Raw genomic sequence first — 13566 nt, 5'->3', positions numbered from 1 at the left:
TTCTAGGGTTTATGATAAACGAAGTACTCATTTCCATCAATTTAAAATAAATTCAACAAAATTATCATATATCCTCCTTGTAGTCACTGGTTTATGGTAGGGAGGCAGGAGGCTTATAAGCAAATCAAAGCTATTGGAAAAAGAATACGGGAGTATAGCAAATTACCGATTTGGATTGGATTAGATTGGACTTTAAAATTTATATGGGACTCTAGTTCCGTGGTTTGAGGGTTTCTTAGGTAAACTCCATATTAAATTGGATTGAGTTCCGGTCTTTCAAGGTATGCCGTATAAGCCATTAAGCATACATGATGTCATGATGATATTTATTTATTTATTTATTTATTCATTATTTTTTGAAAAAAGCTACGAGTATTTATATACTCAGACAAAAATAACATGATTTTAGTTATGCATAATTATTAATAGTGTTTTAAAAAAAAAAAATTACTCCTATTAATCAATGATAAGGGCGTTGTTTTGTTTGCTTTTAGGGGCTTTTGACCAAAAAAACATAAAAATAATAATCAGTAAGGGCTTTTGAGTTTTCACTGGGCTCGGAGTTTCTAGCAACAATTCAACAAGGAGTGAATGATCACGTCTCGAGTTTCGGATGGCATTGATTGGGTAGTTGATCATCTCGAATACATTATGGTTTTATACTGAATTATATAGCATGTATAACTGTTTTGATCTTTGTTTGTGGTTACAGTACAATGTACCAGTTGATGAAGTCTTTGAAAAACTTGGGTGTAGCAGAGTTGGCCTCACTTCTGAGGCTGTTACTGAAAGATTAGCCATTTTTGGCATCAATAAGCATCAACATAAGAAGGTATAATTTTTTTGGATAGTCAGGAAGGCGCCTTTTAGATTAAGTGAACGCGTTTGAAAATTTATAGGATTGATTTAAAATCAGGTATTGTGTAGTTTAATTTGGTTATTAATCATGTTCAAGTGATAATTACATTAGTTCAAGTTAATTATGGTGTAATAATATTTAAATCTTTTGTAAATTGCTCATATCTGTGTACGTAATTTAAACTTTTCATCATATTCTACTTATAGTTTACATATAGGTAATATGTGGGATCATTTGAATTTGGTCTTCTGTACCAAGTCGATCTTTAACCGTCTTTTTTTTACCTCTTGCCTTTTACCTTAGCCGCCGTCATGTGGTGCTAGTTGTGATTTGGAACTAAGTTGAAGAGTACATTAGAGACAGACATGAGTCACTCGTAAATTCTTTTATATTCATCTGACATTTTTCATTGAGATAATCATACATGTTTTGAAATTTGGGGTTATATACTGTAAATCTTACACTGCTAGTTCATACCCTGGTGCATTGCAGAAGAGTTTTCTCCTGAAGACTTTATGCTCAATTTGGAGTCTTCGAATGGCAGCTGCAATCATTGCCATTGCCATTGCTTGGGTGAGCATCGGGTTTCTAATTATATTTGTATCTCTATGAAATACTGCTTGTGCAATTCGACTCAATAGATTTATGTGATTGATGCAGGGCAAGAACCTACACTGGCCAGTGGTTGTTTCGGTCTTTCTTATGCTTTTAATTGCTCCAATTAGGAGTCTTATTACAGAAAAAGATATCTATAATCACCAAACCTCTGTCATGGCACCCTTAGCTAGGAAAGTAAAGGTATGCATGCTTGACTGCTTTCAATACTTGGTCTATCTGTATCACAGTATCACTTGAGAGTCGCGACTATACATGTGTATTTGTGAGGCTGTTTCTTAAGTTATGGCTATTTCATCAGGTTCTGCGAGATGGTTGGTGGACTGAGGAGTATAGTTCACAGTTGGTCCCTGGGGATGTAATTAGTATTAATGCTGGAGACATCATTCCTGCTGATGCGCGTCTACTGGAAGGAGACAATGCTGTAATAATTGATGAGGTCAGTTGTAATGTTAGTGATCAATATAATTACTTTATGCTTCTTTTGTTGCTGAATATATGATTTCCTGTGCTTTGCAGTATGCTTTAACAGGAGTTTCGTCTCAAGTAACTAAGAGAGCAGGGGATGCGGTATACTCTGGCTGTATTTGTGAACTAGGAGTATCTGAAGCTGTGGTCATTGCCACCGGTGCTCGAACCTTCTTTGGGAAAAATGTTTGCCTGGATTACAGCACCATTGAAGTCAACTGCTGGGATAAGGTAAAAAGTTCTAGTGGATTTCAACACTAAAAATATATAGCTACTTGTTCTATCTTCTTTACCCCATGTATTTATTCTACTTTTTTTCTTTCTTTTTTAGGTTTTGGTTGGCATTAGGAATGTATGCTTGTGCTTGGTTGCTGTTGGGGTGTTGGTGGAGATTGTTTTCATGTACCTTTTCCAGCACATAGCAATTTGGCGCGGAATTGACAATCTGCTTGTTCTCCTCATTGGTGGAATTCCCATTGCTTTTCACACCAATGTTTTGTTTGTGATTTACAAGAACCTAAATGGCCTGAAGGTTTGTGCTTGCTGACAGTTTTTCTTCCTTTCTATCTCGTCTTTTTAATATCTTATTTAGGATTTAATAATCATCTTTGCTTATAAGTCTATGAACACTGTGGCCTGGCATGATGTCTAGAATCAATTAGGTAGAATAGACTACATCTTATCATTGTCACCTAGAGAAATTAACTTATCGAAACTATTTACAGGGCGCTATCTTAAAGAGATTGACTGCCATAAAGGATATAGCTGTCATGGATGTACTTTGCTGTGATACAAAAGGAACCTTGGTACTGAACAAGCTCACAGTTGATATGACAATGATTGAGGTATAATTTATTTTCTTGTAAATTACAGTTTTGATGGATGCTGTAGCTGCAAATGTCATTAGAAATTCCAGGATTTGCTTTGAAAATCTGTAAATCTTTCTCAGGTATTCGACAAGGGAGTAAATGCAGATACCGTTATTTCAATGGCAGCACAAGTATGTCAAACTAAAACCAATGATGAAATAGATGCTGCCATTCTTGAAATGTTCTCTAACTCAAAAGAGGTAAATAATGAATAATATGACATAAATTTCTTTTCGTTTTTTAGGGGTTATTATGCCACATCAGTTTATGTTATATCCCTATTCCATTCAGGCTTTGGCTCGCATTCAGAAAGGAACTTACCTGTCATTTGATCAAACTCCGACTGATGAACTCAGAGCAGTAACTTACTCAGATGGTGATGGAAAACTTCACAGAGTTTGCATAGGTGTTCCTCAGCAGGTACTGCTTCGCGACCTAGTGGAAATAATGTCTTTCATCTTCTCATCTTGTTAATGCTCTCAATTGGCTCTTAGGTCTTAAATCTGGCATGTAACAAGAAAGATATAGAGATAAGAGTTCAGGCAGTGATTGACAAGTTCACACAGCGAGGGTGGCATTTGCAAGCTGTAGCATATCGGGTAATATTCAGGCCTTGTTCTTCTGTTGAGACTTGTGACAGCAGTTTGGTTGATGTCCATGAAATTCATACAGGAAGTTACTAATGGGACGAAAATTTTTTCTGGGGATGCCTGGACATTGATTGGTATCATTCCACTTTTCGATCCTCCTAGGTGTGACAGTGCTGACGCAATAGCAAAGGTTTTTGATCTTGGTATTAGTGTCAAAATGGTAACAGGTTAGCTGTATTCAGATTGTGGTAGTAATCGCGCTCCTCTGTACTACTGGTTTAGTATATAGACAGAGTTTTGCCTTTTATTTTGTTCTGAACCTGATACTTCCTGATATGTTTGTGTTTTTCAGGTGACCAACTAGCAATGGCAAAGGAAGGTGGTCGTCATTTGGGTATGGGAACCAATATGTATCCTGTGTCATCTTTGCTCGTGGAAAGCAAGGACAAGACAATTTATGCCTCATTATTTCATGATCTGATTGAAAAAGCTGACGGATTCACAGATGTTACATCAGGTATATTCTTGTTGTTTCTCTTATGTAGACATGTTTACTTATTTGTTTCTCTGATGGTTCATGGTGTCTATTTTGCTTCAGGGGCTAAGTATGAAATTATCAAACAATTGCAAGTCAGGAAACGCGTATGTGGAGTAACAGGTAATGGTGTAACTGAAGTCCCTGCTCTTAAGAAGGCTGATATTGGCATAGCCGTGGCAGATGCAACAGATGCAGCTCGCAGAGCTTCAGATCTTGTCCTCACAGAACCTGGTCTTAATGTCATCATCAGAGCTGTGCTAATATGCCGACAGATCTCACAGAAGATTAAAGATTACTGCGTAAGCGATTTATTTACTATTACTATTCCAGTCTACTATCTTACTCAGGCGATGTCATCTTCTGTATAATTAATAAAAATCAATATCAACAATTACACTAGTTGATCAACAAAATACCTTTGTGAGGCGTAAAAATCAGGTGAAAAGAACAGGGCCTAATACATAATTTTGTCACCGTTGTGCTCTCTTTCATTGTAATACTGTCAATACATTACTCATTTATTTCATCTATGAGTAATGTGTTTTTTCCTCTGTTTTCAGATTCACACCGTTGCAATCACTTCCTACACAACGGTAAGCAACTAATCCCTTAACTTAGAAACATTAAGCCCATTTAAAGGTTCAATTGACTCCGCTTAATTCTTTTTCCTCATGTTATCGTGTTACAGCTTGGTTTCATATGGAAATTTAATTTCCCACCCATAATGATGCTTCAAATTGTTGTCTTCAATGAAGGTGTGTCTCCCGTATCCTGTGCTTACATGTTTATCAATAATTATTTTTAGGTCTCGACGCCTCGTTGCACAACGAGGCCTTGGTCTTGGACTACTGAGATGTATCTATAGTGATGCAGTCGATTTTGAAAGAACTCTTGTATGTAACAGATATCATTGCATTGCAGTTCTAAGCTGTACCTATGGAATGTATCGAACGAGACATTTTCTTATGGTGCCTGATCATTGGGGGCTACCTAAGATTGTTAAAACTGGAGTAGCTCTAGGTGCTTATTTGGCTTTCATGACCATCTTTTTTGTCAGGATAGCATTCGAGAAGGATTTCTTTCAGGTACAAAGATCATTTTGTTCTGTATTTTGGAACGGTCTTAAATAGAAATGTAGCATATACGAAGTATTATTTAGAAATAGATGGAGTAATATATGTATATCCGCTTTCTTGATTTTGGTAGCGGGTGTTTGGAGTGATGAGCCTCATGGAAGCAGCTCATAGCAGTGACTACAGAAAGCTTGCATCTGCAATATACCTTCAAGTTAGCATCAGTATACATGGCCTAGTACTTGTGACTCAATCGCGAAGATGGTCAAATCCGGTTTATGACACTTGCTTTCTTCTGATGTGTCTCTGTGTTCACCTGGTAATCACATCGTTAATTTTCCTGGTTATGACATGTGGTTATGACTTGTTATTTGCATTGTGTTTCATTATTTGTGCTTGAACAAAAAAGCTTAACTCGCTTCCCATTCTTGGCAGCTTGCAACTGTCATTGCTGTTTATGCCGATTGGAGCATAATCCAAGGGATCGGATGGGGTTGGGCTGGTGTCATTTGGGTCTACGACATTATATTCTATGTACCACTCATCGTTATCAGAATGTTCATTCATTATGCTGTGAGTGAAAGCGCCTCTGATCGTATCAAGCAAAGCGATTGGTTATCCAATTGAGCTGCAAGTACAACCTGTTTTTTATTGTACATAGGCTAATGGTTCGTCTGCATAAGCTCATCATGCTGCACATTGCTATGAAAAGTGTAGCCAACATTTTTTTTTTGGTTCACTCTTTACCTGTAACTCACTTTGGATTTTGCCAAGAATTCTCGTTTATTTTTTAGAGTATGATTATTAGTATCACACGTTTTTGTTTTGGATTGGGCAATAATATAGGGATAAACTATATGTGATCTCGGTCCTCTAATTCTAGTAGTCACATGTTAGGAACTTTAATCCTAAATCATTACTGTAATAGACGTGTTAAGCTAAGTCTTAATGGTCTGAGTTGTTAATAATCATTTTTCGAAAGGAAACTTCATTAATAATTTCAAGAGAACACATTTCAAATACAACACATCGAACATCAAAAGTTAAAGGCATGAATATTGATAAATGATACAAGTAGTATCATCAAGATATAATATATACACCACAATGTCAGGCTATTTCGTTTTTTGTTTACTTGAAAGTTGAAAGTAAATCAACAAACGAGTTGTAAGCCATCATTCTTTGAAGTGTATACATGTTAAACCAAAAGGCTTAATTGCTTAATAAGCCTTACAGTATAGATTGGTCCCTCACCCCTGTACTTGTGCTCGGCATATGAACATGTGTACAATGGTCGTGTGGAGGACAAATATGAGAGAATGTAACATTACACCAGGACAAAGGAAGAAATGTTTCCAAGGAACGAAGTCTAAAAACAACTTCGAGGGGAAACCTTTCCTTGAGTAAATCCGCGAGCATAGCTGCAAGTTGAAACTGCAGGTTTACTCCCAAAAGTTAACCTGATATCTTGCAGCTTAATCCCTTTGCATGGATTAGTTGGGCTACAAGTAAATTGTATTGCTTCTTTGCGTAACGATGTACCCTTTATGTTTATGTAGCTCACATTATTTATTTTCACTCCTGAATTCTGCCATAAGATAAAAAAGATAATATATGTGAGCAAAAGATCAAAGCCTATGCGTATACACCTCAATCAATCATTTTATTTTATTGAATTCATCCATTATTTTGTTCACAAGTGAATATAAGTTAAGCTTAAGATAAATAAGTGAACTTAACCTAGATAGATCGGTATCATAGTAACAAATCTAGCTACAAATGTCAATGTGTTGCAATGTCGTCTCTATCAATTTTTATTTTTAATTTTTTTTCTCTTTTGATATCTAGCTATTTGAGAATGTTACGAACATGTATTATATAAGATAAGACAGAGTGTATATGGAGTACTACTTGGTCAATTGATGCAAGAATTTACCTGTCGAGGACATTGGTTATTAGGGCAGTATATTTGATCAATGAGAATGGGGTAATAGACATTTTCCATGACAATATTGCGAAATATGACATTGCGGACAAAGCTGTCACTTGGTCTTGCCCATGATTTGATTCTAACACCAAATGTTGTCTTATAAAATACAACATTCGATACAACTATGTTTTGGACACCATCTTCATGTAAGCTGTTTCCCATGCTTCCAATACTGCAATACAAATAATTATTGATATTTTAGATACGTATTTGGAGGTTTAATCCCCACTAGTGACAATTTGGGAAATGGGATTCCCTTACCTTTCCCCCACTCTCCCAAATTGTCTAACTAGCTAACCTGGACCAGGTTGACCCGTGAGGGTTCTGGCCCGGTAGAGCCATTCTCCTTATCAAAAAAAAAAAGAAAAAAAAAAGAAGATAATTTAGTAGATAATTTAGTTATGTATTCTTACTAAAGCAAATACGTAGTATGAATAACATGTTCAATATTTGATACGTACTTGGAGTCTTAATCCGATAATAGGTTTCGAACTTTAACAAATAATATATCTTCATACACAATGATTTTATGCTTTAGAAATATTATTTTTGTTAAACAAAAATTATTAAAACTTGAGGTGTATATATTCATAAAAGTATTTTACTTATAATTTCTGAATAATAAAATGTTGAGAGTCGACCAAAAAATTTGTAAGAGTAATCAAATTAGAAAATGTTTAAGTGAAAGAAGTTGATCAATATAATAATCTTTCATTTGTACTACTATGTACGAATATGTAGCAACTAAAAAGAATTATATTGAACCTCGATAGATTCATATTGAACCTTATATATTTGCTTAAAACCTGATGAATCAGGTACTCCTTAAACACCAAAAATATTGATTGGTTATCAATAATCACACCTTCAGTCGCAGGTTTAACAGGAGAAAGACTTGTAAATTTTTTTATATTATATTATTAGACATTGGATCCATATATGATACATTGATACATGCTAATTACTCCATCTATAACCATTTAAATTTGCTCTGCATTATTTGACCCCTTGAGTATTTAGTACTCCGTATTAACAGTTAATTAATTTAAAATATCAATATATTATTACTTGTCAATTTTAATACCAGCACAAAAGCAAAATTTCAGTAAAATTATTGCGTGAAAACTTATTATTATAAGATGATGGATGGGAGGAAAGGGGTTAAATTAAAGTAAGGAGAAGCTAATACCTTATACCATGGCCAGGACCGCAAGCAATTTTATTAACGACCATGTTTTTGGTTCCAGGTCCAATGGCGATACAATCATCTCCTGTTTTAATTACGGAGTTGTACACGGAAATACGATTAGAGTTTTGAATATTCATGCCATCCGTGTTGGGGCTGCCGCTCGGAGCTCTTAGTGTCAAGTAACTAATAGCCATATTATTGCAATTCTTTATGCTCATGTGGCTCTTTTGGCTGTTCATTGATTTTAGCCCACGTACCACTATGCCGCCACATGATACAAACGATATGGACTGCGTCAAACAAACAAACAAAAATGTAACTATGAGAAATTTGAGATTGATTAGTCATAACAATGCTAGCTACAAATTTACAAAAACGTAAATGAGCGAGTGATAAGACTAAATGGCTAACTATTAGCTAATTATTACTTGTCATAGTACATACTCAATGCGCGAAGCATTAGTGTGTGACATGCATGCGCCAACACATGAATGACATGCTATATAACTATGAAACTATGAACAAAGAAGGAAGTGTACCTGAGCTCCATTGTAACAATATCCATTATGTTTCCTACATGACCAAAAAGAATGACCCCCAGCATCAATGGTACCACCATTAATTGTTAGCCCATAAATATTGTAAAACATAAGCCACACATTTGAACGTGCCAACACACGGTAATCTGATGGGCCAATTATTGTACCCCTCATTCTTAAGGTTACATGATTTCTACACGGTCCGTTAAAGGACATAGGTCGGACCACAAATCTACCCGAGGGTACATCAAGTATAACACGTTTAACCGATCCACATGCCCAAGCCCACGCCTTTTGGAAGGCTTGGGTTGAGTCGGTCCGGCCATCACCCCTTGCCCCAAAAGCCACCACGCTATATGCTTCATTTGGCTTTACAAGAACAAGTAATAAGAGAGAAATAGCGAAGAAATAAACCTTAACCATCTTCCCTTTAATTTACAATAATGTTTGAAAGGAAGATGTTTAAGTTTGAGGCTCTTGTTTAATTTTGCTATGATAAATTGATAAGTAACTTGACTTATATATAATGAATTTGTGGATGTAAAGTACGTGTAAATCTTATTATAAATGATTGTAAGTCAACTAATCTAGCTAGATCATGCATGTTAGTAAATTACGTTATCAAATACGTACTAAGCATGTGAAGATGCATACTTAAGTAATTAGTGATTATTCATGAGAATCTTATAGAGTTCCTAAGAAACAATAATGCAATAGCATAATTTTATTTATAATCAATGTATAGTCATTAATTTGGGTAATGAGCCAATTATGACCTACAATCGTATCCTCAACTTGCAATCTTTGAAGTCTACAATATAAGCTAGGAATATTTTCACGTATTTATTGATTTTATGCATTTTAATCCTTGTACATAATAATGTCTGTATGTCCTTATTGTTGATTTGTCGTTAATAAGTAACTTGGTGAAGAATTTTGTGTTTTTAAACTCATTTGTAGCTCATTTAAACCAGTAGTTGGGAACAGCCACTTCATAACTTCAATCTAGATACTTAAAAATATAGGTATCATTAACTAACTCGACCTCACTGAACCCAACTCATGTATTCAAATTAACACCTCTACTTAAAAAACATGAGAAAGGCATAATTAAATAGATTGACGCTATAAATACTACCTTCATTTCTATTTGATCTTAACATTAACTAATCACTATATGTACTTGTACAAATTTTAAGAAAAAGAAGAGAGATTGTTTATGTGTTGAGTAGGTGCATAATGTAAAAATGTGGTTATAATGTTAAGAATTTGGATCTTTTACCAAAAGGGCTAATTTTACAAAAGTATTTACCAAAACGGCTAATTATAAATTTTAATTCCAAAACTAGCTAAATTATTAACTTGGAAGGAAATTATTTCTTTTTTATTTTCCTTTGAACTGGTTTGCTTCACTTTATGGGTTTTTTTTTTTAAAAAAAAAATGGTTTTATTTAAAAATTTCTTTATTTATTTATTTTTTTTTTTTTTTTGGAAATTCTAATTCCATAGTTTAAAATAACCCATTAATTTAAAAAATGACATTCAACATAATATATTTGCAACAATTCTTAAATTTTCTACAAAGTTACTCAAAATAAAAAAAAAATCACTCAAAAACTGTTCCAAACTTCCAATTTAAAAAAAAAAAAAAAAAAAAAAAAAAAAAAAAAAAAAAAAAAAACACAACTCTTTTTTTAACACGTAAAGACAAAAATATATTAAGGACTAATAAATAATCAAATTAGATGACATTAACAGAGAGTATACAGTTAACTAACATAAAAAAATGATCAATACCTTAAAATCTCTAATCGTTGTATAGAAAAATACTATTTGAACTTTCAAATTTTTGTGATACGATCTAGACAAAAGATTAGGTTTTTTTTTTTTTTTTGTGATCAAAGTTAGGGTTTCTGTGACTGTTTACATACTCTATATATTTGTATATGGCTTAAATTTTCCAACTTATAAAAATCCTAAATTCAAAATTAAAAAAAAAAAAAAACAAATTTAAAAAAAAATCAATAAAGTGAACCACATCGGTTCAAAAGAAAATAAGAAATAGATAATTTCCTTTCAAGTTAATAATTTAGCTAGTTTTGGAATTAAAATTTATAATTAGCCATTTTGGTAAATACTTTTGTAAAATATTTATAATTAGCCGTTTTGGTAAATACTTTTGTAAAATTAGCCGTTTTGGTAAAAGATCCTAAGAATTTTTAGAAATAGACCCAAACAGAATGTATTAAATTCATTCGGAAGAAAAGTTAGTTAATGATAAGTTGATAGCATATATTCGTTGTACGTGATTTATTTAATTATTTATTTATTTATTTATTTAAAGGTAAGAAAAAAGGAAAAAATTAGGACCCTTCCTTATGAGGGGATTTGTTGTACGTGATTGTTGACGCATGTATTGTCCAAAAACAATGTACATTGTGCGTCAATGCGTAATCCATATGAAAAATTATTAATCAAACAACATAATTTAACCTTGGTGAATAATTTGCTCAATCTAATGCATTTTATTTACTTGGACCATGTTAAATTATTAATAGATAGCTTAAAACTATACAAGTATATGACTACAATTATGACTAGTTATAACTTAAAAGATGTGATGTATGTATAGACAAATCTCACGTATGCATGTACGTAGATCTTGCATCTTATCCCTATTTAAATTTATAATGATTTTAGCTTCATTTTAAAGGGACAATAATTTTGTTATTCATATAGAAATGGTCCTCAGCAAATTAAAACGTAGAAACTGGCTTCGCAAACTTAAAGCCGCATTAAAGGGAAAGTAAGTGAATATTGTCATGTGATAATTGAGAACAAGTACAGGTCATAATAAGAAGTACTAATAGTACTTATTTTAGAAATCCAAGTAAGACATAAAAACATGTGTATTATTAAGCCGTCAAAGCCTCTAAGGTAAACCATAAGTTAACTCTCGCAAATGTTGCAATGTGATGCGCGAAAATGTTTGGCGTTTCGCCGTTTCATATGGTTATCACTGATTATTGTACGATTTGTATTCAACAATTTCAGATATAGAATATAGATATTAAAGGTTTAGACAATAATTTTTCGATTTCATAGCGTTTGGGTCCAATTTACTCCAATTGGGCCAATCCATATATGGTTCAAATATAAAGCCCAAGGTCAAGGTTCAACTCTCCAATTCATGTCAAATGAGTCAAAGGTCCAGTCAACGTGGCAAGCCCACTTGGTTTAAGGCCTATGTTCTCTCTTATGTCAAGGTATAAATACATTCATTCTTCTCTATCTATATTCATTCACCTAAAGCCTCAAGCAATTAATACTCTTGCATAACTTTCTCTCTCTAAAACCACTGTACTGACTTCGGCATCGGAAGGGCCTTCCTCGGCACAATCCCTGAGGCCAGTTTACGTGTGTTTGCTGTGCAGAAAATCCTCGGCCCAATCGTCACTTGGTCCGAGTCCAGTCTTCCGCTCACCAGAAAGGACCTATCCGAAGGTTCCATTGTTGAAACGACTTAATGACTCTTAATTCCAAACTTAGAGATAAATAACTAGATAATGTCCAAGTCATACTATATATATATATATATATATATATATATATATATATATATATATATAAATGAGAGTTTTTTCCCGAGTTTTTAGAGAGCCACGTAGAATTTAATTTTTTCAACGCGACATGTAGGATAATAAATTTTAGTGGCAGCCAATTAAATACGAGATTATTAATTTCTTTTAGAATTAAATAATTTAAATGACACGTAAGCAAAATTGGCGAATGAGATTTTCCAGTTTAAATTAATTAAATATAAAATATTATCTTTTGATATCAGGAATTTTATCTAAATATATAACAAATTTAGCGCGCGCGCACACACACACACATATATATTTAAAAAAATTCAAACAAACCGTGCATCGCACGGGCTTCATCTAGTATCTATATAAATGTAAGTCAATAGTCAACCTATAAACAAATAAATAATAAAATTTGTTAATTAATTTAATTAAAATGGGTAGAAAAAAGTGCATAATTAGAATGCTCCTTACAAATTTTGCTTTAGTATAGAGTAAACGGTAAAATATGGGGAGATCTCCCTCCTATCACAAGAAAGGGGAATAAAGAGTCGAACCCAGATCACACTTGGGGGGAGATGGAGGGACTAACCATGCCTCTACAACTCACTCCTCCTTTAGCATAGAGTAATAGATAGAAAAGTTTTTATTTTTATTTTTTAGACAATTTTTATTTATTATTTTTTTATTATTATTTGGTTGGTACTAGTGATACTCTCCCCTTGTTAAAAATATTTTACTTTGAATTTTATTGGTAAGAATTTATGTTAAATTAATACTGATGTCATTGATTGAGTTTAGTATGTTTCCCTTAAAAAATAAAAAATAAATAAATAAATAAATAAAAACTTGAGTTTAGTATGTTTCCCTTAAAAAATAATAAATAAATAAATAATTGAGTTTAGTATGTAATAATCGGATATTGACGGTGCTAGAGGGGCCCAAAGAGAATCTTCAATTTGGGCCGTTAGGAAAGCCCCAACAGAAAAGGAAATAAACCCACATGCATGGCCCAAATAGGCAAATATTAACACTCTTGAGTCGTTGACCCCAAGATCAATCAGACCCAATCAAAAGCTCATATCACAAAAAATCTAGTACCTGGATGATGCGAGGCAACCTCTTGTACGTGCCAGTTCATCAAGGGGTCTCCCTCATACTTCCCTCATTTATAGTAGTATAGTGAACCAAACTAACTTAAAAAATAATATATAACTTTTAATCATACGGTTAGAGTGTTTTTATTCTC

General features: G+C 33.5%; 2 protein-coding genes across 2 annotated transcripts; one reads left to right on the top strand and one right to left on the bottom strand.

Moving 5' to 3' along the window:
* Window positions 1-591: 591 nt before the first annotated feature.
* Window positions 592-5713, top strand: LOC145580807 (plasma membrane ATPase 1-like). Its single transcript, XM_081637906.1, has 19 exons — window positions 592-627; window positions 713-832; window positions 1352-1432; window positions 1520-1657; window positions 1776-1913; window positions 1994-2173; window positions 2274-2474; window positions 2668-2787; window positions 2892-3011; window positions 3103-3231; window positions 3306-3410; window positions 3484-3628; window positions 3754-3918; window positions 4000-4238; window positions 4500-4532; window positions 4628-4694; window positions 4861-5024; window positions 5146-5331; window positions 5448-5713. The coding sequence occupies exons 1-19, from the start codon at window positions 592-594 to the stop codon at window positions 5637-5639; spliced, it is 2559 nt and encodes an 852-aa protein (XP_081494032.1). The 3' UTR covers window positions 5640-5713.
* A 668-nt stretch (window positions 5714-6381) lies between these two features.
* Window positions 6382-9153, bottom strand: LOC145580806 (polygalacturonase-like). The gene is made up of 4 exons (XM_081637905.1): window positions 8731-9153; window positions 8192-8481; window positions 6949-7174; window positions 6382-6600 (listed from the first exon to the last, which is right to left on the bottom strand). The coding sequence occupies exons 1-4, from the start codon at window positions 9151-9153 to the stop codon at window positions 6382-6384; spliced, it is 1158 nt and encodes a 385-aa protein (XP_081494031.1).
* Window positions 9154-13566: the final 4413 nt, after the last annotated feature.

This window comes from Chenopodium album, chromosome 15, assembly GCF_948465745.1.
Source record: "Chenopodium album chromosome 15, dcCheAlbu1.1, whole genome shotgun sequence".
Lineage (NCBI taxonomy): Eukaryota > Viridiplantae > Streptophyta > Magnoliopsida > Caryophyllales > Amaranthaceae > Chenopodium > Chenopodium album.
Note: the sequence above shows the minus strand (reverse complement) of the source record. Positions and strands in the feature narration are given on the sequence as shown.

Bases quoted from the DNA above. Each gene is read 5' to 3' on its own strand.
- LOC145580807 (XM_081637906.1), top strand. From the start codon at position 592: ATGATCACGTCTCGAGTTTCGGATGGCATTGATTGG. The intron at 3,919-3,999 runs GTATATTCTTGT...ATTTTGCTTCAG, and splicing joins ATTCACAGATGTTACATCAG to GGGCTAAGTATGAAATTATC. The intron at 5,332-5,447 runs GTAATCACATCG...CATTCTTGGCAG, and splicing joins TGTGTCTCTGTGTTCACCTG to CTTGCAACTGTCATTGCTGT.
- LOC145580806 (XM_081637905.1), bottom strand. From the start codon at position 9,153: ATGGTTAAGGTTTATTTCTTCGCTATTTCTCTCTTATTACTTGTTCTT. The intron at 7,175-8,191 runs GTATTAGCTTCT...TTTGTATTGCAG, and splicing joins GGTCCTGGCCATGGTATAAG to TATTGGAAGCATGGGAAACA. The intron at 6,601-6,948 runs GTAAATTCTTGC...ATCTTATGGCAG, and splicing joins ATAACCAATGTCCTCGACAG to AATTCAGGAGTGAAAATAAA.